The sequence below is a fragment of the Hemitrygon akajei genome, chromosome 20 (genome assembly GCF_048418815.1).
Source record: "Hemitrygon akajei chromosome 20, sHemAka1.3, whole genome shotgun sequence".
Taxonomy (NCBI): domain Eukaryota; kingdom Metazoa; phylum Chordata; class Chondrichthyes; order Myliobatiformes; family Dasyatidae; genus Hemitrygon; species Hemitrygon akajei.
Window position 1 is genome coordinate 51,216,843 of NC_133143.1, and position 24,187 is coordinate 51,241,029.

Consider the following 24,187-nt stretch of genomic DNA (forward strand, 5'->3'; position numbering starts at 1 on the left):
GCATAGAAGCAGAATTAGGCTAATTGGCCCATCGAGTCTTCACCATTCGATCTTGGCTGATTTGTTTTACCTCTCAACCCTGTTCTCCTGCCTTCTTCCTGTAACCTTTGACACCCTTACTAATGAAAACTACTCACCCTCCACTTTAAATATACCCAATGACTTCTCCTCCCCAAAACTACTCACAACAGGCCAACTGTGGTCTTGCCAAAGTCAATTTGAAATGAATGCTAACATTGCATTTCCCTTCTTTAATACTAACTCAGCCTGCAAGTTAACCTTGAGGAAATCTTGCACTTGGATTCTCAAGTCCCTTGGCACCTCCAATTTGTGCTTTTGCTCCCCATTTAGAAAGTAATCTGTGCCCTCATTCCTTCAACTAAAGTACACGACCATACACTTTCTTACACTGTTCATCTGCTGCTGCTTTGCTCATTCTTCTTGTCATTCCAAGTCTTTCTGCATCATTGGCACTGGGATGACAGTGGTCTTTTTAAAGCATGTTAGAATTGTGGATTGGAATAGGGAAGAGGCTGAAGATGTCAGTGAATACCTTGGCCATTGACTTGCTGGGTCTGGACAAGACCATGACAGAATGAATGTGGTTGATGTCCATAAACTCTGATCACAGCCTGTTTTATTTAATATTTTGTCCTTGCATGGAGGAAATATGATTTTAATTGATTGCAAGGAAGATTGTGCAAAGTCCAAGTTCAAGATTCAAAAACTTGATTGTCATTCTAACCGTACATCAGCTCTGCAGGGCAGAATGAGACAGCGTTTCCCAGGAGCAATGCAATCATAACATAGCAAACACAACACTAAATAATAAACATAACAATAAATAGTAAAACACAAGCCACATGTCAGTTGAAAACAAGTTATAAGTGTCCAGTGCAAGTTAAAAGTATCCATGCCATCTTGGACAATGTCTCCCATCCACTCCATAATGTACTGGTTAGGCACAGGAGTACAGCCAGAGACTCATTCCACCGAGATGCAACACTGAGCATCATAGGAAGTCATTCCTGCCTGTGGCTATCAAACTTTACAACTCCTCCCGTGGAGGGTCAGACACCCTGAGCCAATAGGCTGGTCCTGGACTTATTTCCACTTGTCATAATTTACATGTTATTATTTAATTATTTATGGTTTTATATTGCTATATCTCTACACTATTCTTGGTTGGTGCGACTGTAACGAAACCCAATTTCCCTCGGGATCAATAAAGTATGTCTGTCTGTCTGTCTGTTAAGCTTCGTACAAAATATTCATGTTTTTCAAATTTCCATTGCATGGTCTGCCCATGTAGTTGATTGAGCAAAAGTATAGAAGATGCAGAATCTCTGCTACTATGCAGATATAATTTATGAGCATGTTAATTTTCGAGCTGATCAGTAATCTATATGTAAATTACACTCTATGGTGAGTTTACACTGAACATTAATCTTGACATTAAGGGGAATTTTCAATTAACGTTAACTTTGACAATTTGTCATAGCTTATTAACTTAAATAATCGAGTTATAAATTTGCAGATCAACACATTTAGAATTCCAAGATCATTTTCCCAATATACTGAAGAAATATGAACTCCGATGACTTCATGTTACAACTCTTGTATCTAGTACTTAAAGTTGATCGTTCCCTAAACTAAAAGAACTGAAGAAGCAATCATTCTTGTGAATTTGCACGCAGCCAATGAAGATTTCCACATTTGCTCTATCTGGACAGGGGAAATTGTCTCAGTTGTAAACTGAATCAGAATAATTTCTCCTTCGGACTGCTGCAAGACCTCATTCAAGGGGGAAATTGATTTATGTCTTAGCTATGATCCCACTGAGTGCAGCCAACAAGCTCTACTATTGGATTGTATTACGTACACTAAAAGTAAATGAAGGTTCTAACAATTTCTAATTGTGAAAAAGAAGCATGTTAAACAAATTGATTTTTATATGCATTTAATCAATGAGTACATAGTTCTAAAATCCATAGAGCTTTAATTGGAAGCTTAATGTCACAAGTAATTAGTGTTAATTGGAAATTGAGAAGTAGATGAGTAGAGCTGAAAGTGTAATTTATAGTGCTTTTGTTTATGATAGCGGCCTTTGTTTATTTTTATTTGCAGGAACTTTATATTTCTATTAGGACTGTGGTGATAGTAAAATTTATTTTCTGTCTAGGTTTCACGAATTGCAGATAGTGAACAGTGTGTGATGCTGATGTTGGGACGATGTCTTCCACACATAGTACCAAATGTACTACTGGCAAAACGAGAAGTAAGATGCACTTTATCATATTTCTGGAAAATTTTGGTACACTATAACTTTCTTTTTCAGTTTAAATATTTCAAATTTTAGAGCTCATCTTAATTTTTTGTTGAAACAATACATTTAGCCTTTTTCTGCAATATTCTTACATTTATACTTGCATCTCTGATCCTAGAGAATGGTGCATCTCTGCCAGGTGAGTTGATAAGACCACAAGGTATTAAAAAGATTTCATCTGATGTTGCTGCTCTTCTGTGTTGCTATAACTCTTAAGCAGGCTAACCTATTTAATTCTATTAATATTGTGATGTTTGCAATTGTAAGCATAAATTCATTTCACTGTCTTTAGCTTTTAATAGATTGCTTTACTTAAAAAAAATACAAATCTAACTTCTAGAATAAAATGCATTTGCCAGTTAAATCATTTTGTATGATAAAATTAATCAGACAATATAAAATGTGCACAAAAATCTAGGTATCTACAATGGATATTAAATAGTTAGGAAAGGTGTATTTAGCCATTGTCTGGAATGAATCAGAAAAGGTCTTGGTTAATAATGTTGTAAGAGTATTATAATTGTTGTAAGAGCAAGAATTGATTCCCTTTGATTTATTTCAGTCATCCTTATTCTTCTCGTTTTCCCAGCATTGAATCCATATCCTTACAATCCTTAATTAGCCTAAATAACTTGAGCATCCTGTTCAACCTCAAATTGCAATTCTGCACCTTTGTCTTATCCATCATTGCTTTTACCTTAACAATTATCTTCTATCTATACAGTTACAATTATTATTCAACAAGTTACTCCACTTGTTAGAGAGGTGTTTAGTTGGATAGGGCAGGAAGATTTTAAGGGTTTAAAAATAGAAACCGTACTATTCTTTTTACCAGTGGAAGATTGTGACTTAGTTCATCTGCACAGGCTGACAAGCTGTGTGCTCAGCACAAATATGGAAGTGTCAGATCATTGCATCTAGACCATGTTTGTGTACAAAAGTGTGTTTCTAAACTAGCTTTTGTTCCTTTCAGTTCAGGTTATTTTTTTAAAATCTTAAGTCTGAAACTCTTCAAGAGAAGCATAGCTTAGTGTATAACATATTACAGAAATGTCTTTAGAGGTAACAATAAATAGCTCTCTAGATGTTCCCAACCTGGAGTCCACAGAACCCTTGCTTGATGGTATTGGTCCATAGCATAAAAATGGTTGGGAACCCCTGCTCTAGATTGAACGCTTTGTAAGTGGCTTATTTGCCTCCTGATTTTCCTTGGAACTTTAGTGTGTTGGTACTTGTTAACGCCAGGTATCAAAGCAAAAACATTAACTGGGTTGGTGTATCACCAATAATCCAGGAGAGTTACAAAATAAGGGGTCAAACATTTAAAACTGAGGTGTACAGAAATTTCTTTTTTCGGGGATAGTAAATCTTAAGAATTCTCTGCCCTAGTGCTAGTAGATGTAGATTATTAGATGCATTTAAGGAGGAGATAGATTAGTATCTGAAAGGTCAAGAATTTGAAGGATGTGAGTAAATGGCACAAAAAAATAATTGGGCCAGCATAGATTAGCCATGATTATCATAATTGGCAGGGCAGGTAGGAGGGCCCTGATGGCTTACTAATGTTCCATCTCCTACTTGCGTTCCATCATGTGATCATGAGAAAACCAAATTAAAGCAAGAGGAAAATGTAATGCAGAAACAATAAAGGGTATAGTGCTTTACAGAGGCACATTTCATAATGAGATAAAAAGAATTTGAGAGAGGTTGGAGCACTTGAATGTGATAACTATAGCCAAGGCACTGGTAGTACATAAAAGGTTCAAAATAACCTGAAAAGACAACGGACACATGCATTTGTGTGGACACAATGGACACACGTGCATTCCAGATTGCTAATGGTATTAAGATTTATAGTTGCAGAAGCTCTCATGGCAGTCTCCAAGTTACCTTGGATCTAGAAATAGTTGTGCAGAATTTAATGGTGTTAAATGTCATGAAAAGAGGAAAATTAATCAAGTGGAGGCCAAATGCCCAAATATTTGTCATGGAATAGCTTTCTTGGAGAAATCATATGATTTAAATAAAATAAATGTAAAGGTATGCAGAGGCATATGTACACTTTCAACATGTTTGTTTCCTCCACAAGAAGTTTGTTAGTAACATTTATGAGAAAGAAAATGTAAATCTTGACTGGAAGTTGGTTGTGGGGCAGAAAGTAACAGGTATAATAATAATGTTCTGCAGTAGTGCTGACTGCTTTTAATGCAGGTAAATGATCTGTCTTGTCATAGACCACAAATTGAATTATAGGCTACTCTAAATTAAGGAGTGTGGTTTAGCCAGAATAAGGACTGTCAACAGAGCACATGAATTCCTAACGATAATCCAGTACTTGAAGTCAAAGAGCAAAAGAAAACAGATGCTAGAAATGCGAAACGAAAATAAAAAAATGCTGAAACTACTCAGCAAGATTGGCAGCATCTGTGAAGAAACGGTTAAGGTTTCATATTGACCTGAAACTTTAACTCTGTTTCTCCCTCCACAGATGCTGCCTTCAGTTGCTGCCAACAATCAGTTGGTTTAATTTGGACAAATGAGGTGATTTGCTTTGTGGGGAGGAATATGAAGATGAAATTCACCAAATGGTAAGACTTGGTAAAGAGGAACTGAAAGGGTGAGCATGCTGAGATATGCATTAATTGAAATGCTGATCTTAAATGTGTATGTCTTTACAGGACTGAGGCTGCACAGTATGATCAATGACACTGGTTTCGCCTGTAGTTAGTAATAACCAAATAAATGCAGGTTACTCAAAGTTAAATTGACATGTTTGCAGTAAAAGGTTTTAAAAACTATGAATGTAGTATCCACTCTTGCTGAAGTGCTCACACAGTATTGTGATTTTCTGCATCATCTGGTTCCAAAGATGAGGATTGCATCCTGTTCCCCATCCTTTGAATAGAAGCAAGAAACATCAATGAAGCACAACCACCGCCAACTGATCATTAACCATAAACTGAAGCTGTGTTAGCTTTGTGTGAGTGGACAATTGGACAACAGTTAGAGACTGACTGTAGCAAATACCTGGACTCATCAGTGCACAATGATGAAGATCGCAGTGCAAGATGTAGGAATTTTTAGCTGTAACTTTACCAATACATTCTGACATAAGATTAAAACTAATTCTCTCAAAGTTTATGAAGCTATTTCAGTTTTTCTTTTGCAGCATCTTTTTCTTTAATTGCTTAGTGTAATATCACTGGATAGTGTGTGAGTGGTGCACAACGATGACTTTGGTTCTCAGTTGGGACCTTAGTTTATTTTGATTAACATGACTTAACCAGCACAATACATGATCATCAGAAGCAGCACTCATCATTTGCTGCATGGTTACATGCACACACAGAGACATTTCATGGAATTATTCAGTGCAGATCACTGGCTTCCATTGTAGGATTTTTCTGTTCATCTTTCAGAGGGAGATATGCATGAGCCACAATTGGAGATAGCAAGTGACTTCAATAGTCAGGAAAATAATTTATTAAATATGAATGCAGTTGTAAGAGAGCCCTAGTTCTTTTAAAAAAATTGTCCATAACATCAAGAGCTAGAGTAATAGAGCAATACCAAACAAATTAAGACCCTTTGGCCCAACCAATCTACTGCTGACCACAGTGCCCACCCAACTAATCCCAATTGCCTTTGCTCAGCCAATATCCCTCTTAAGCCTGCTCCTCAATGTACGTATCCAAGTGTTGCTTAAATGATATTATTGTACCTGCCTCAACCACTTTGTCTGGCAGCTCGTTCCATATGAAGTTGCCCCTCAGGTCGTTTTTACAGTACTGTGCAAAATTCTTGGGCAACCTGGCTATATACAGTGTCTTGAAAAAGTATTCAGGCCCCAACCCTTTTTTCACATAAATGAGCATTACAATCAGGGATTTGTGATCAATTTAACTGAGAAATTTTACTTGTGAATCACATGCTTTTCTCCCCCCCCCCCACAGTAGAGCCCAAAAATAGGGAAAACTGTAAAACATGAAAAACTAATTCAAAAACTGATATGTCACCAGCTCAAAAGTTTTCATTCCCCTTTGCTCAGTACTCAATTGAACTGCTTCTCCCAGCTATTTCAGCCAGTAGTCTTTTAGGATAGATCTCATATAACATCTCTGGCAAGATCTCAAGATTTGCTCATTCCAATTTGCAAAATTACTCAACCTGCGCTAAATTAGCTGGCAGCAACAGTTGATAGCAATTTTCAGGTCTTGCCAGAGATGGTCGATTAGGTTATGATTAGGACTTTGGGCCACTCAAGGACATCAATTTTCTTCATTTGAAGCCACTCCATAGTCGTTCTGGCAGTGTGCTTTGGGTTATTCTCCTGAAAGATGAACTTTATCGCCAGCTTAATGGCAGAGGCAAGCAGGTTTTTATCCAGGATCTCTCAGTATTTAACAGTATTCATCTTCCTATCAATCCTGACCAGATTTCTAGTCCCTACTGCTGAAAAGCACCTCTGTAGCATGATGCTACCTCCACTATATTCTACAGTATGGATTGTGTTACCTAGCCTATGCACAGTATTAGATTTACACCACACGTACTGCTTAGTGTTGAGGTCAAAAATTCCACTTCATTGTCATCCAACCACAAGACCTTACACATTTTACAGTATTTTCTAAGTGAAGCTTTACAAAGTCTTTAAGGGCAAGGATTTTTTTTAGTGGTACTTGTGGCATAAATTTAATACTGCACATCAACCAGGTAACACCATCCCTACTGTAAAGTATGGTGGAGGTAGTATCATTCTGTGGGGTTGCTTTTCGGCAGCAGAGACTGGAAATCTGGTCAAGGCCGATAGGAAGATGAATGTTGCTAAATACAGAGAGATCCTGGATAAAAAGCTGCTAGCTTCTGCCAGAAAGCTTAAAGTGGGGAGGAAGTTTGTCTTTCAGCAAGACAACCCAAAGGACACTACCAGAGCAAAGAGGGAGAAGGTTTGATTGAAGAAAATTGATGTACTTGAGTGGCCCAGTCAGAGTCCTGACCTTAACCCAATCGAACATCTCTGGCAAGACCTAAAGATTGCTGTCCACTGCCGCTCCCCAACTAACCTGGCACAACTTGAGCAATTTTACAAGTAGAAATAGACAAATCTTGCAAAGCTAATAGAGACTTATCCAAAAAGACTACTAGATAGATAGATAGATAGATACTTTATTCATCCCCATGGGGAAATTCAACTTTTTTTTCCAATGTCCCATACACTTGTTGTAGCAAAACTAATTACATACAATACTTAACTCAGTAAAAAATATGATATGCATCTAAATCACTATCTCAAAAAGCATTAATAATAGCTTTTAAAAAGTTCTTAAGTCCTGGCGGTAGAATTGTAAAGCCTAATGGCATTGGGGAGTATTGACCTCTTCATCCTGTCTGAGGAGCATTGCATCGATAGTAACCTGTCGCTGAAACTGCTTCTCTGTCTCTGGATGGTGCTATGTAGAGGATGTTCAGAGTTATCCATAATTGACCGTAGCCTACTCAGCGCCCTTCGCTCAGCTACCGATGTTAAACCCTCCAGTACTTTGCCCACGACAGAGCCCGCCTTCCTTACCAGCTTATTAAGACGTGAGGCATCCCTCTTCTTAATGCTTCCTCCCCAACACGCCACCACAAAGAAGAGGGCGCTCTCCACAACTGACCTATAGAACATCTTCAGCATCTCACTACAGACATTGAATGACGCCAACCTTCTTAGGAAGTACAGTCGACTCTGTGCCTTCCTGCACAAGGCATCTGTGTTGGCAGTCCAGTCTAGCTTCTCATCTAACTGTACTCCCAGATACTTGTAGGTCTTAACCTGCTCCACACATTCTCCATTAATGATCACTGGCTGTAATAGCTGCAAGAAGTGGTTCAACTAAGTGCTGAGCAAAGGGAGATGAATATTTTTGATCTACTGAGATTTCAGTTTTTGAATTTTTAATGCTTTACAATGTTCCCTGTATTTTGGGGTCTACTGTTGGGGGGGGGGGGGGGAGAAAAAGCATATGATTCACAAATAAAAATTCCTCAGTTAAATTGATCAAAATCCCTGGCTATAATACTCATTCATGTGAATAAAAGTCTAGGGGCTGAATATTTTTTAAGACACTGTATATGTGCCCAGGACTTTTGTACAGTACTGTAAATTTTCCTTTCTCACCCTAAATTATACCCAGTGGTTTTGGACTCCCCTGCGGTAAAGATTGTTACCTCTTATCTCTGCTCCTCATAACTTTCAACGTGTCTATAAGATCATTGGTGGGTTGGGGTTAGGAACACGTTCACAGTGCTCTGTAAAGTACAGGAGGATTTGAATTTTTCTTTGATTTGAAAGATGATAGAGTGAAGCTCTGATAAACCTGCACACTTAGGACTTCAGTGATGCCAGCCTGATAGACTTTCCCATCTATTGGATGTTATTTCTATTAATACACCTACACTCTTTCAATTGACTATTTTTCAAAAAGATAATACTCAGAAGTATTTTCTCTATTCATGTAGCTATGTTGTTTACCACCAGATGGCACCAATACTAATGGTTTTGGCCAAGTTTTGCACACTTCCACCACAAAATCCAAGTGGTAGAAAATAAATGGGAGTAATTTCTCCTTTTTTAAAAATTTATGCCTCTAAAACATTGACCATCAACTGTAGAAGAAAAAAAAAACATGTTCATGGAGAATGTGCAAAGCTTACACTGAAAGTGTCAGGACTGAACTGGGATCACCGGAGGCAGTAACTCTACTAGGGTGCAGTTGCACCACCCTGAATTGCAGTAAATCTGTGCATCCTGGCTTAACCTTATCAACTATTCACAGAGCCACAAAATCAATCTCAGGATTCCCAGAATTTAAATAAGTAACTTTCATTTGTTTAGATTGGGAGCTGATTAGATCATTAGTTAGTCTTGAATGGTAAATAAAATAATGAAATCCTAAATATAATAAAACACTTACTTGGCTAAGCCTAATAAAGCTTCATACAAAATTCCTGTCCACTATTCTACCATTGAACAGTTTCTTGCATGGTATCAGCTCTACCAGTACTTATTTTCAGCTTCATCTGGAAATCTGGTGATTTGGAATAATTAGCTTGGAAGAAGAGGTAGGACTGAGGATCAGGAGTGAAAAGCATTAGATAATATGGGATTTTAAAACCTAATTTTGTATGTGAAAAGGAAGGCTATGGGGTGTGTGGGGATCGGGTGAGGTGATGATGTTTATCCAACTAAATTACTGAGTAAAAGGGATTTTGTCCTGCCAAGAATAAAAAAAGACTAATAAGCTGAACAGATGGTCAAAAGGTGATCCAGGATGAGATTTGTTAATGTATTTGTAATAACTGGTTGATTAGTGAGGCTGTTTATTCTTCCTGTTGAAAAGAACCAGGCTTTATAATTCCTATCACTGACTTAAATGGAGCTTATTTGGGCTGATTACGTTATTGAACTGCAGGCATATTGTAATTGTTCCTGCATTATTGCCTGGGTAATTGAGGTTTATGGCTTGAGCATCAAAACATGGTCAGTATCGGTAAATTGGAAGTCTTGATTCTATTTTCTGTTAAAGTCAATGTTCTGCACCACACATCTTCTGTTCAAAGTGGAAAAATGTGGATTACTTCAAGTATCTAGGCAATATCTTCTCCAGTGATGGTTCCCTGTATAAAATTTGAAGTTCTAAAACTAATCAGACTCTTGGCTGAATTCAAACACAGAAATCCTCACCCTCACCTGTGTCTACACCAAGCTGAAAATCTGCAGTGCCAAGCCTTAATTTTTTTTATATATAGGTGTGAAGCAAATTCTCTCTATAGAAGGCCAGCCAAGCACTAGGCAGTTTGCTGAGCAAGACAGACACTTCTGCTGAGGTCCTTCAACATACAAACTGTTTTGAGGGAATGCTGCTTAAAAATGATTTGCGTGCACTTGACTGGTCTACGGCTCCCAAACAGGTCTTGCATGGGCCAGAAAAGAGAATAGTTGTTTCTTTTGCACTAATTATTTTTCGTAGCTTGTAGTATAGCTACATTTTCTGGGTCAAGTTGTTGATTCAGATATAAAGAATAAGCATAATTTGTTTACATGCTATCAAATTTGTAATTGGTGATACCTATATAAAACAAAAGTATGCTAGTTCTTGTTGCCTCCCAAAACAAAAAATACACCTCTTCCTTTTAGTGTCATTTTCAAGGACAGAACTATCAATTTAAAAATCTTGTTTCAAGTGTCTTTTGGGAAATGGTGAGAGAACATCTTGGAAGAGTGACTGTTGGCTATCCATTGATTTCAACGATAATGATTGTGTTTATGCAGCTCATATGATATGTGTTTGGAGGTGACTGTAGAGGCTAATTCTTGAACAGCATCGACATTCACTGTGGGCACAAGGGAGATGTCCTGATTACGTAGGCACAACTTTTGCTTCTGCTTTCCTTTCCTGTTGGGCAGTCTCCAGGTCTGTGTGGCACCTATCTTCTAAGTTGTTGTGAGCAAGCTTAATCAAGGTGCACCAACCAGTTCTGTCTCGTACTCCATGTTCCAGATATCAGGGAACAAGCCCACTAAAAGCAGTGCGAGCTTTCACAATCCTTTCTCTTACGAGGTCTACCACGGTTTCTGATTCTCCGTGATAACTGACCATACAGCAGCTGCTGAGTGTCTGGTGTCCTCCATATGTGTAACTTGTCCAGTTCAAAGAAGTAGTGGACATCTGGATGTTGTGCTGGCTTGGTACACATAATCACAGGTGGCCTAGGCTCTGATTAGCCTTGCAGGTCATGATGTTGATTTCTTTATCCAAGAAATATGGTGATAAGGCAGGTGTATGGGGTTGAGTGGGATCTGGGATCAGCCATGATGGAATGATGGAGCAGACTTGATGGGCAGAATGGCCTAATTCTGCTCTTATGTGTTATGGTCTTATGGAGCCATCACAGGAGATGACACTGCTGGGGTACTTAAATTCCTTTCCTACCCTTGGTGTTGTGCCTTCGATGGTGATGAAAGCTGGCACAGCGGATGCAGGAGCAGGCTGAAATAAGGCCTCTGTTTTTGTCCACACTGATAATGAAGCCAAACAGACGTGAGCAAGGCTTCTGCAAACCTGGAAGACTATTAGAATTGTTAAGTACATAGTTTGTATGAAAAGTGCTCTCTAAATAAGTTACTATTATTAAATGTTTGAAGAGGCAGCTATGCCTAACGAACAGTGCCTTTGCAAGAAATCACCCATAGTTTTGTGACAAGTTGATGTATTAGGGTTATCAAATTTGACAACTGGTTGAGTAACTGCCAAGTCATTTTATTGTGCTGACTTAGCAGCACACTTCAGAAGCAGTTGAATTAAAAGGTCAATAGAAGTATATTTTATACAAATTAGTTTTGCATCTGTTAAATGTGGTCATAATATGCAGTCCTTAATCATTCCTATATTTTTTGGAAGTAAGAATGAGTGAGCTGATTGTATTGATCTTAATAGTGGCCATTAGTTAAAACTTTGAAGACTCATATAAAGTTCTTTTTTCCTCCAGATCTAAACACTAAAGGGTTACTTATTGAAATCCATGATTACAAAAACAAATTTGCTTTTAGCCTCTACACCATAGGAGGAGGGAGAAGAGGAGGAAGTAGGGAATATTGTGTTATTTAGGCAAGTATAATGCAGTGCCACTACAATAGCACCAAAACTAAAAGCATTGAGAGCACCTTGTATTAACAAAGCATATGTTAAATTGAATAGAAAATTAAGCTTTTAAGATTTCAATGGTTTGAGAACCGAACCTGGCTAGGGTAAATGGGAATTAAAGTTTGGCAGGCAAATCTGCATTTGAACAATGGGAAATATTTATGATGGAGATGTTTTTTTAGTTACAGTCAACATACATTCCCATGTAGGAGAAAGGTAGGGAAATTCTAATGATAGATGTACAGTTCAGCTACTTAATACAGACTGAGATAGAATGCTGAATTAATTTGCCATGATATTTATAGCCTTGATCATGCTCACATGCTGTGAAATATGCGATTTGAGCTGTGGCAACTAAAGCCATAGGTTTAAGCCTACGTTATTCATAAAGTCTACAATAAACATTCAGTTCCAAACTTAATCTAAATGCACTTTTATTATTGGACAGTGTGTGGTTCACAAATTTTGGAAGCTATTTTGCTTCTAGAAATAAGTGTTGATGCTCTCTATTGCTTAGCATGTGAGATTCAAACTGCTCTCAGATGTTCTTCACTTTCCAATGTGTCCTTTTTTGCATATTTCTTTTAAGATGCCTGCCTAAAACTCTAGAACTGCTCACTACTTTCAAAGAGAAGCAAGGCATATATGTTGATATTTGGAGATTGGAAGGAACTCTAGAGTAAAGAAACAAAAGCTGGTAGTTATGTCTGGGGCCAAGCAACCTGTGAAAATGTTATTATTGCAGCCTGCCTCGGAATGGAATAGTGCTGGAAAAAGCTTCCCATGGTGAAACACTGCTCCAGTAGCAGAGCATGTAGCTTCTATTTGCTTAGTATAATCCCCACAAACCACTGAGAAGTAGATGAATTGTAAATCTGTTACGCTGATCTTGGTTGAGGAAAATGTCTTGTCGACCAGGAGAAATTTTACAGGTTATGGAGGAATGCTACAGTGGCATTCTTTGCACCTATTTGGACCTGATGAATTTTAACATCTTGTTCAAGAGTCAAAGCAGCAGTCTTTCATTACTACAGCAAAGTGGCCCTGGAGCCCATTAAATCTGATGAAAGTAATACATTTCAAAAAAGGCTGATGGAGACAAAAGCCTTAATTGTATGGATAATCTGTTCATATACATGACCTCAGATAAACCATAAGACAGAGGAGCAGAATAAGGTCTTATGACCCATCAAGTCTTCTCCGACATTTCATCATGGTTGATTCCTCTCTAACCTTTGACGCCCTCGCTAATCAAGAACCTATCAACTTCCTCTTTAAATATGCCTAGTGTCTTAGCCTCCGCAGTTGTCTGTGGCAATTTTACTGATTCACCATTCTCTGGCTAAAGAAATTCCTCCTTATTTCTGTTCTAAGGGAATTGTTATGGCTAAAATTATGAGTTGTAACTTTTTTAGAACTCCAGTTTGGAGTTGGGATCAGTGAATAGATTGAATAAGATGAGGAAATGTCAGAAGTGCACCTTTTGTGGACTATGGGCTGCCATTGCAGTGTTACTAGAACTCAGGCAGAGAAATAAGTGAATGCTGAAGGGATTTAATAGGGTACAATAGTAATGCTTAAGCAAACTCAATTGTAAGGGTAAGTGAATAAAAAAGCAACTAATAATATGCCAGCCAGTGGTGCAGTGGTTAAAAAAACAAACAAAAATGCTAAAGAAATGGCAAGATTGCCACTCGATGCACCACACATTGTGGAAAAGAACAACAATAATTATTATGAACAGTTGTGCATGTAGAAAGATCAGTCACTCCTATGCATAGACGCCTCATTGTTGCAACTGATAATGTTCAGAATAATTTTAATTAAACAAGGGAAAGGAAGCAAAGAGGTACTTGAAAGCCTAAGAGTTGCAAGAACTCTGTAGATGGTAACAATCCAAACACTGTACAGAGAGAACCTGCAGACTGAACTAATGGCAATATTTCTGTAAAGTTTTTAACAAATAATACATATGCTATATTGCCCACTATTTATCATTTCTTTGTGTTCCCCCTAATTTAGGAGTTAATTCCCTTAATCTTGTGTACTGCTTGCCTCCATCCGGAACCCAAAGAAAGAGACCAGCTTCTGCACATTCTTTTCAACTTGATTAAGCGTCCAGATGATGAACAAAGGTACAAACTATTGCCATATATTTCAAGAACCTACTCTTTACCTTTAAGCAAACGTGTCTTTAACTCACTTATACTCCTAACCCTAATTAAGTGGCAACTATTGGAAGAGCAATCCAGACAAAATCCTGGCACTCCATTGATAGAATTTTCCTGCTGTTGTCTTTGTCATTATGTGCTGTGTCGTATTACATGGGCAGTCATGGTTTTTCCATGACCATGAATGTTCTTGGCAAATTCCTCTTCAGAAGTGGTTTACCATTGCCACCTTCTGGGTAGAGTCTTTACAAGACAGGTAACCCCAGCCATTAGCAGTGCTCCTCCGAGATGGTTTGTTGTCAGTAGTAGCATCACCAGGACTTGTGATATGACCATCCACCACCTGCTGCTGTGGCTTCATGGGATCCTGATCGTGGGTAGAGGGGTGGGGAGCTATGTAGGTGCTACTCCTGCCCAAGGGTGACCAGCAGGCTAGCAGGAGGAAGGAGAGCTGTACACCTCTTTGATAGCGACTTTTCTCCACCCCACAACTCTTGCTGTGTTTGTTGAAATATAGAAGACTACATTATGTTATGATTTGTCAAAAACAGAGTTACTGCTGACCACAGGTGCCCTATTTAATTCTTTGTTCAAAGTATATGTATTTTGATAATAAATGTAACCATGTACAACCCTGAGATTTGTTTTCTTGTGGGCATACACAGTAAATCCATGAAACACAATAGAATCAATGAAAGACTGCACTCAACAAAGACGGACAAAATACTAATGTACAAAAGATAAGCTGTGCAAATACAAAAGAGAAAAACAAAATAATAATAATAATAAATAAATAAGCAATAGATATCGAGAACATAAGATAAAGTGTCCTTGAAAATGAGTCCATCTGTTGTGTAATGTGGCGAGTGAAATTGAGTGAAGTTATCCCCTCTGTACCACCTTCCTAATGGCAGCAGTGCAAAGAGAGTATGGCCTGGATGGTGGGGTCCTTGCTGATGGATTTTGCTCTCCTCTGACAACACAATGTGTAGACCTGCTCAATGCTGGGAAGGGCTTTACCCATGACGGACTTTGCTGTATCCACTTTTTCTTTTGTCAGATTTTCCATTCAAGTGCCCTGGTGTTTCCATACCAGGCCATGATGCAACCAGATAATGTACTCTCCACCACGCATATACAGAAATTTGTCAAAGTTTTAGATGAGATGCCAAATCTTCATGAATTTCTAAGGAAGTAGAGGCACTACCATACTTTCTTTGTAATGACACTTAAACATGCAGGGCCTAGGACAGATCCTCTGAAATGATAACACAGAGGAGTAACATTTCTGATCCCCCGAAGAGGACTGGCTCATGGGCCTCCAGTTTCCTCCTCCTGAAGTTCCTTGGTTTTGCTGACATTGAGTAAGAAGTTTCTTATTGTGGCACCACTCAGCCAGATTGAGGAAGATTACCACATTCTTTTTAGGCATCAGTGGAATTGAAGCCTGCTTGAACAGTGGGGGGGTTCTCATACTGTGGAAATGTGAGGTTAAAGATATCAGTGAACACTCTAGACAGTTGATCAGTGCAAGTTTTTAGTACTTGGCCAGGTACCCCATCTGGGCTGAATGCTTTCTGTGGGTTCACATGCCTAAAGAATACTCTCATGTCAGCTCAGTGACTGAAATCGTAGACTCATTGGAGTTTGAGGATTTGTGAAGGTTCCTCCATGTTTTGACTGTCAGTGCGAGCATTGATGGCATTGAGCCTATCTGCCAGCGAAGCCTTGTTGCCATCTATCTTGCTTGCTTTCACTTTATAAGTGGTAATAGCATCTTTTTGTCTTTCCTTTATTAACTAAAATAATTGGGCCTTTAATAATTGAATAGAAAATAATGACAACACCACTTTTTACTGCCTCATTTTCCACTCTTGATCACACAATTCACAAAGTTATTAATCACAATAATTAAACTTTATGCTCAAAATAAGAAAAAAATAGCTTATGGATGATATGTGGTCAAGAAATTGATCGAAAAAAGTAATATTTTTTGCATGCAAGTACTAAACACTAAGATTTAAGATGAACATAGTTTTGGACTGTTTAATTGTTTTTAATGTCTTGAATTCATTGACAATCTGAGATTAGTTTGTGGTATTTCTTTAAGCCGTTCATTGTGTTGCACCTGGTTCTGTTGAAAACTTGACTAAAAAGGAATGTATGTGTTTTGAAATGAAATGGTCGTGTCAATCACCATTCACCATGAAATGGTCATGTCAATAAAATGGGAAACATTCAAAAGTCACTTGGTCAAATGGAAAGAAAATTTGATGGGATGTAATGTCGGAAAATTCTCTTGTGATTAGGTTCAGTATTAATTTACCTTCCTTTTTCTGGTTTTAGACAGATGATTCTAACTGGCTGTGTTGCATTTGCTCGGCATGTTGGTCCAACTCGTGTTGAGGCTGAACTACTACCACAGTGCTGGGAGCAGGTAAAACAATATTTTAATCAAGCAGCTTAACTTTGGAATTAGTTATCAGGTATAATAATATTGTTTTGATTTTCTAAGTAAAACTTAATGCATACAAGTTTTACTTAAAAATCTATTAACATTTAGCAACTAATCCATGTCAAATGCTTGATAAAACACCACATCACATCAAACACCACATAAAATATGTTTTGTGAATGTTGCAGTTTGCAACCGAATAAATTTGATACATGCTTGAGATCAGTTTTAAAACTATTCAGAGCCGTGGATAATTACTGCGAAACTATCTTGTTGATTGTCACAACTTTATTACATTCAAATTAAAAAGTTTACTTAACCAATTAAACTTGACTTAAACTGTTCACAGCTGGATGTTGTAATTATATTAGACAAATGTCTGCAAGGAAAGCAAAGGATAAGATTGTTTATTTGTGCATACTGCTGTAAACAGACAAGTAGAATTTAACTTTCATTGTCACTTGCGTCTGTTATTTGAAAGGGTTAAAATTTTCTGAAACCAAAGTGTCATCCAGCCTCCTTCAAGGTCACCCATGATTCTTGTATAACTGAGGATACAACTGTTCTTTAGAACTATGAGGAGAAAGGCCCATCTTCAATTCTCCCTTGAAAGGTTATTCGACAAGCTGCTGGATGTGTTCCTTGCTGATACCTGAAAGAGCGCACATACACCTTGTAACACAAATAATCCCTGTCAGGCCATAGTCACAAAAGCAGGCCAAATGCTTTTATTTGGACTCTGTCTGACTCAATTTGGTTAAAGTTTTAAGAGCAACATAATAAACATATAGCAATTTTAAGTCTCTCTTTCCATGAGGACTTAAAAGCCAAATTCTTTAAAAGACATTTTTTTAATCACTGCATCGAATCAGATTCTGCTTTCAGTGGAAATCAACTGAAAGCAGAACCTGACAGTGTAGGTTTACACTACTGATTGCATAGTTCCTCCTGACTAAGCATGGCCTGCTTCCATTAAGGTCCCATCAGTCACCTTAGAACCCCCCCAAAAAACAGTACTGTAGAAACTGCACACTGTTTCACAGATGGGGCAGGAGGTGCTTGCAGAGGGAAAGCCAGAGGCAGATGGCTAGATTGTGTGTTGGTATATTTCTTCTGCCATTCAAACATGGCTCCATTGATTAGCTTCTCAATACCAGCCTTCACACTTCTTCTCCACTTGCATGTTTACAGGCTAGGGATTTAAGAGTTGGTGAGAATGTTGTACTGTTTCATGGAGTCTTTGAACACAATAATGATGTCAATGTTTATATATAATCTTATGGAATGACAGAACAGACTGTATGTCCATAAAACGAATGACTATTTCTTTGGTTCAGAACAATCCCATTGAGACCCATGCGGCCAAAGTTGTTGGCATCCTTTAGCTTGTGAACTGTTTTTGTCTAACTGTAGCATCCCGAGTTATACTATTTCTAAGTATGGAAGCCATTAAAGTACCATTTTGAATAACCGTATAATATTTTGGCAAAATACATAAAAATTCTGGAGGAACTCAGCAGGCCAGGCAGCATCTATGGAAAAGAGTATAGTCAACATTTTTGACAGAATTCCTTCAACAGGACCCAAGCAACACACACAAAATGCTGGAGGAACTCAGCATTTTGTGTGTTGCTCAGATTTCCAGCATCTGCAGATATTCTCTTGTCTGTAACACTTTAGATCAAGACAATACCTCACACCAAGTAAAGTGAAAATTATAGTATTTTTTTTCTTTTGAGTTGACTATATTTCCAACAACCATCTTGTTGGAGGGCAGGGAAGAACAGGGCAAATAAGTGCAAAAGATGTCTTGGTATGCAAATCTGCCTAGTTTGCATGTGTTGAAAGACAGCTAGCATTGATCAAATTTGTGCTGTTGTTGAAAGGATTCCCGTTGCACATACAGAGCTCCTTTGTGGCCTCCTTTGTTTGTATTTTCTCATGTTTTACTCTGCAATTTTTTTATTCACAGTCTTTCTTATCATTCTCCCTTGTTTAATTTATAAACCCTTCCCCAACATCCTCCATCAGCTTCACCCTTTATTTCTTTCTCTCCTGTTACGAACCCCGTAACTGGGTTACTTACCAGCAAAGATAGAAGTGTCCGTTGGAGTCTGATGATACTATTTTTAACAGTATTTATTAGTAAAAATACACAAAAATAATATCAATGCAAATATACAGATAATATACGTCATCAATACTAAACCTAAAAGTGCGGGTATAATAATAATCAATAAGAAATAAGCTCTATCGTTGTCTAGGGGATAATGAATTGTCCGATGGAAATATAAAGTTCAGTTCAGTTCATACAGGCTGCAGTAGTTGTTGTTCATTGTGTTGCAATTGTTGGGGAGAGAGAGAGGAGAGTAACTTGCCGACTTTCCTTTTACAATCTTGATCCGTCTCCATCCTTTCGCGAGACCGTTCCATGGAGGACTCGTCACCCAGGCAAGGGTGGACACACACACAAGCCCCCACCGGTCTCGTAGCATCTCTCCTGGTGCGTCTGAGGGGTGTTCCCCAGACCCTACTTTTATCCCCACTCACGGGGTCTCAGGTGTCAATCAGGTTGGGATGATGCAATCCCTCAACCAGACCACTCTGGTTGCCCCCTGAGGGGTTTCAATGAATAGAACAGTACTCAATATTCGATTCCTTCTCCAAGAGACAATAGCAGTAATCTCTCTCTTTGTCAATAGGAGACATTCCAACCTGTGCTGTGCCCCTCTCTCATAAATTTGTATGAGCTGTTTATCTCTCTCATTTCCTTTGATAACAGCATCGGAATAGTAGCAATTTGCGGTTCTCCAAGGGGGGGGCTTTGCACCCTTCTGCCCATCAGAGTTGCTCCTCATTCGTAACACTTCCTTGCCCATTATATTAGTTCCCCCATTTTCTGCATGTGTCTGTTATATGTATTAATCCTCAGTTCCAATGTCATATTATTTCCTTCTAAGCTTGAATAACAAGCAGCTAGGATAATTAACTTAGCAATTTTTTTGTGGACTATTTCAAATGAAATGAACATGATTATCCCCAGTCTTCTGGTCACGTTCTACTAGAGCACCATCGGGTAGCAGGTACCACAATATAAGAATAAGGGCTGTTAGGATGGATAAATAGCTTCTTCCCCCAGGCTATGAGACTTCGGAACACCCTGCTACCACCTAGTACACGTTATTTATGACAGTGCCAGTGGCATTATACTGCTGTATATTTAACTATTTGTTCTGTATGCACTCTGTCAACTTGTACATCTACAAAATACTTGTCTGTTAATATTGTGTTACTTTTATTTTATGTGATGTATATGATGTGTGGTGTTTTGCCCCTTGGTCCCTAAGGAACGTTGTTTCATTTAGCTGTGTACATTTGTAAGGTTGAATGATGATGAACTTGAACTTGGTCATTCTCTGTGATATTGCCCCAGTCTCTTGTTTGCTTTGTAAAACTGTCCCTCTCCCACCCCAAGCCTCTGCCACTGTGAAAGACCGTCACTAATGTCCTATTCACAGTACAATTTTCAGCCAGTTTCCTAATGATATACTCCTAAGCAGATCGAATACAGAAGTTAAATTTTTGGAATTTGGCTACTTTTCAAAATGCACAAACCTTTAACTCTTTACTGGCTATCTGAAATGTCCAGGGTTTCCATTAACACCCTTTTAATTCCTCTTTCTGGTTAACTAATGTCTGCATCTAATTTCTTATCATGAACATATTAAAAACCTCTTTCAAGTTCTTCCTGAACCAGCACTTTAAAAAAAAATTGTATTCCCAGCGTAGAAATTACCTATGATCAGCCCACTGCTTGCAATGGTCACACATGCTAAATCATGTGTAATAACTTTTGATATACCAATAGCGAGGTTGCCAAGAAAGAAGATAAGTGACCAAGGTTAAGTAGAAGAATCCAAACCCAATTTGTGCTGAAGAACACAATTTTTAGTTGTCTCATTAGTGGTCTTTTTAGCCCCTTTGTTACATTAACCCCATATTCCTTGATTCCCTTAAGCTGTTGATTTCTGGCTTGAACGTGCTGAGCAACTGAGCTTGTATGCCTATCATAGGCACGTTAACAGCCTTCCAGATGAAGACGCTGCTACACAGCTCTGGCCAGTCCCTTATTTTATGAGTGACTCCTGGTTCTGGATGTGCTAGCCATTACATTGTAACCTATAAAACACATTAATTTTGTGAAGTTTAATGAGATCACCACTCATTTTCTGATCTCTTGACTATGACCTCAGTTTGCTTAATTTCTCCTTGTACAACATATTTGCAGTACAGAGAATCAATCACATTAACCACTGCTCCAAGTATCTCCTTCCTTGGGATGGAAGACCAGACCTCTGCATAACTTTCTAGATTTAGAATATTTTCTACCGGTCTGGGCTACCAACACAAGGAGGATCAACTTATAAACACAAGAGATTGTGCAGATGCTGGAAATCCAGTATAACACACAAAATGCTGGAGGAACTCAGAACGTCAAGCAGCATTATAGAAAGGAATAAGAGTCAAAGTTTCAGGCCAAGACCGTTCATCAGGACTTCGATCATCAGGACATCAGAAGATCTCATTAATTACCTGCTAAACCATGTTCTGCTTTAAATATATTCCATTATAATTCCACATACGGTACCTTCGCAACATTGGCTCCTCGGGCAAGCACTTGCAATCACACTGGAGATGAGGAAATGCATTACGATTGTATTGAAGATGAGAAAATGGCAGAGGAAGTAATCATATTTTTGTGTCCCACCTTCCCAGAGGCACAGAAAACGTGGAAAATGGCAGAGAACTAAATGTTAAGTTAATGAACAAATCAGCAATTATTAGGAATTAATTTGAAGACAAATGAAACTTCGTCTGAAGAAGTTTCAAGAATTGTCCCTTTTATGCAAATAGAATGCTAGCAGTTGTTTGTGCAGTTTTTTCAGTTTGGGACTTTGGAACAAGTCAGGTGGAAGGTTGTGATTAGTAACTGCTAAGTGCAACAGTCAGCAATACGGAGCAGGCTTGTACTTCATTTAGAACTTAAAACTGAGTTACTTAAAATAGGTTAGCACAAGTCAAAAAAACTAGAGGTGCTAGAACCTGAAAGAAGAACTAAATGCTGTAGTAACTCAGCAAGTCAGACAGCATCTGTGGAAAGAAAACAGTTGGCATTTCAGGTGTAAGACCTTCATCAGAGCAGCCCCGATCCTAAAACAAAAGGCCTTCAACAAGGTGTCGCAACTGAAGCTGCTTAACAAGATAAGAGCCTGTGATATTACAGGAAAGATGCTGGCTAGAGCATTGGCAGATTAGCAGGAGGCAAAGTGTGGGAATAAAGGGAGCCTTTTCTGATTGCCTACCAGTGACTAGTGGTGTTCCGTAGAGTTCGCTATGGGAACCACTTTTTTAATGTTGTATGTCAGTGATTTGGATGATGAAATTACTGGCTTTGTGGCCAAGGTTGCAGATGATACAAAGACAGTTGGGAGTGCAGATAGTATTGAGGAAGCGGGGAGGCTGCAAAAAGATTAGGAGAATGGGCAAATGGAATACAGTGTCAGGAAGTGTATGGTCATGTACTATAGACTATTTTCTAAACAGGAAGAAAATTCAAAAACCCAAGGTGCAAAAGGACTTTGGAGTCCTCATTTGGATTCCCTAAAGTAAATTTGCCAGCCGAATGAATGGTGAAGAAGAAAAATGCAATGTTGGCATGCATTTCAAGAGTTTTAGAGTATAAAACTGTTGATGCTGTATAAGGACTGATGAAGCCTCACCGAGTACTGTCAGCAGTTTTGGGGCTCCATTTTTAAGAAGCAATGTGCTGACATTGGAGAGAGTTCAGAGGAGGTTCACAAAAATGATTCCAGAATTGAAAGCTTGTTAAATGAGGAGCGTTTGATAGATCTGGGCCTCTATTCACTGGAATTCAGAAAAATGAGGTGTGACCTTGTTGAAACCTATCAAATGTCAAAAGGCTGAGATAATGTGGATGTGTAGCGGATGTTTTGTATGTTCAGGGAGTATAGGACCAGAGGGCACAGCCTCAGAATAAAAGGATGTCTGTTTAGAACAGAGAACAGGAGGAGTCTCTTTCGCCGGAGGATGGTGAATCTGATGAGGCCAGGTCATTGGATGTACTTAAGGCAGAGGTTGATAGGCTCTTGATTAGTCAGGGCATTAAAAGTTACAGGATAATGCAGGTGAATGTCGTTGAGAGGGAAAGGGATCCACCGTGATGAAATGGTGAAGCAGTCTCGATGGGCCAAATAGCCCAGTTCTGTTCCTCTGTCTTATGGTCTAATTCCTGTATCAGACAGTGATGTAGCTGGTCAGGACACTCTCGATGGTGCTTGGTTAAATGTGTTGGGGGAGCCTCAATCTCAATCTCCTCCATGAAGTGGAGACACTCCTGTGTATTCTTGACCAAAGAGGTGGCGTCAATGAGATGATCCATTATGTACACTCTCAGAAATGTGGTACTCCTAACTCTGTCCATGTAGGAGCCATGTATGTGCAATAAAGAGTGGTCAGTTTGGACCTTCCTAAGAACATAATCATTACTTGTCACATGTACATCTAAATATATAGTGAAATGCATTGTTTGTGTCAAATCAAATCGGCAAGGATTTTGGTGGGGGCATCCCGCGAGTGTTGCCACATTTCCAGCATCAACGCAGTATTGCCACAACTCATAAACCCTCACCCGTATGTCTTTAGAATGTGGGAAGAAACCAGCTCACCTGGGAGAAACCTATGTGGACAAGGAGAACATATAAACCTGCATAAGCAGCAGCAGGAATTGAACGGCAACCTGTGAACATTGTAAAACATTGGCGCTAACCACTAAGCTACTCTGCCACCCCAAGGATATAAATCATGGTTGGTAAAACAACCAGAAGCTCCATGTTGCTGTCTAAAATGGTTTTCTGGATGGAATATCAGTGTGCATTGTTACTTGATTGTAGGCTTGCTAAACTATTGCAAAGGGAAAAACATGGGAATTTCCCACATTTGAACCAGGAGAAACCCTTCGTGTAGCTGTTAAATTGAGTGAATGATTAAGTTAACAATGCAAGTTCAAGGCAAATTTCTTCTCCGTTGAGCTTGGTATAATTTGATATTTTGCATATTATTTAACTCCAGGTAAGAAATGATACTTTCACTGTCGAGGCAGAAGGATGATCTGTATATCAAAATCCATTCAAATTTTAAGAATTATGCCATAGTGTTTGAACATACAGTTTCAAGGAAGTTGAATGGTTTGCTCTCCTGTTGAATCTCAAAATTGTGCCACGTTACTCTAATTGAAACAAAATGAACAAGTATATAAATGTCACAGTACAGCATATGGTAGCATTGAGTGTAAATTTTCAGCAAAACCAGAGAGTTTAAGTGTCTGACAGTCATTGTATCCAGTGAAATACCTTTTCCACTTTAAAAACTCTCCCGCACAGGTTTCCTGTCATTGTGTGCAACATTCAGTGCAACTGAAAATTTCAAAACAATAGCTGATACGGTGGATGACAAGAAGAGGTGCAAACTG

The 24,187-nt window shown here is 38.6% G+C and overlaps 1 protein-coding gene across 6 annotated transcripts in view; it reads left to right on the forward strand.

Annotated features, from left to right (window-relative positions):
* relch (RAB11 binding and LisH domain, coiled-coil and HEAT repeat containing) overlaps positions 1-24,187 on the forward strand; it is a 102,160-nt gene that overhangs the window by 43,550 nt on the left and 34,423 nt on the right. For 3 of the 6 annotated variants that reach the window (XM_073024284.1, XM_073024288.1, XM_073024283.1), the window contains exons 10-13: positions 2,183-2,278; positions 2,445-2,465; positions 14,035-14,147; positions 16,530-16,620. In XM_073024284.1, the coding sequence (XP_072880385.1) occupies positions 2,183-2,278; positions 2,445-2,465; positions 14,035-14,147; positions 16,530-16,620 (321 nt within the window). Of the gene's footprint in view, positions 1-2,182; positions 2,279-2,444; positions 2,466-4,814; positions 4,915-14,034; positions 14,148-16,529; positions 16,621-24,187 lie in introns of those variants that run through there. The other 3 variants (XM_073024286.1, XM_073024285.1, XM_073024287.1) reach the window with 2 other exon arrangements.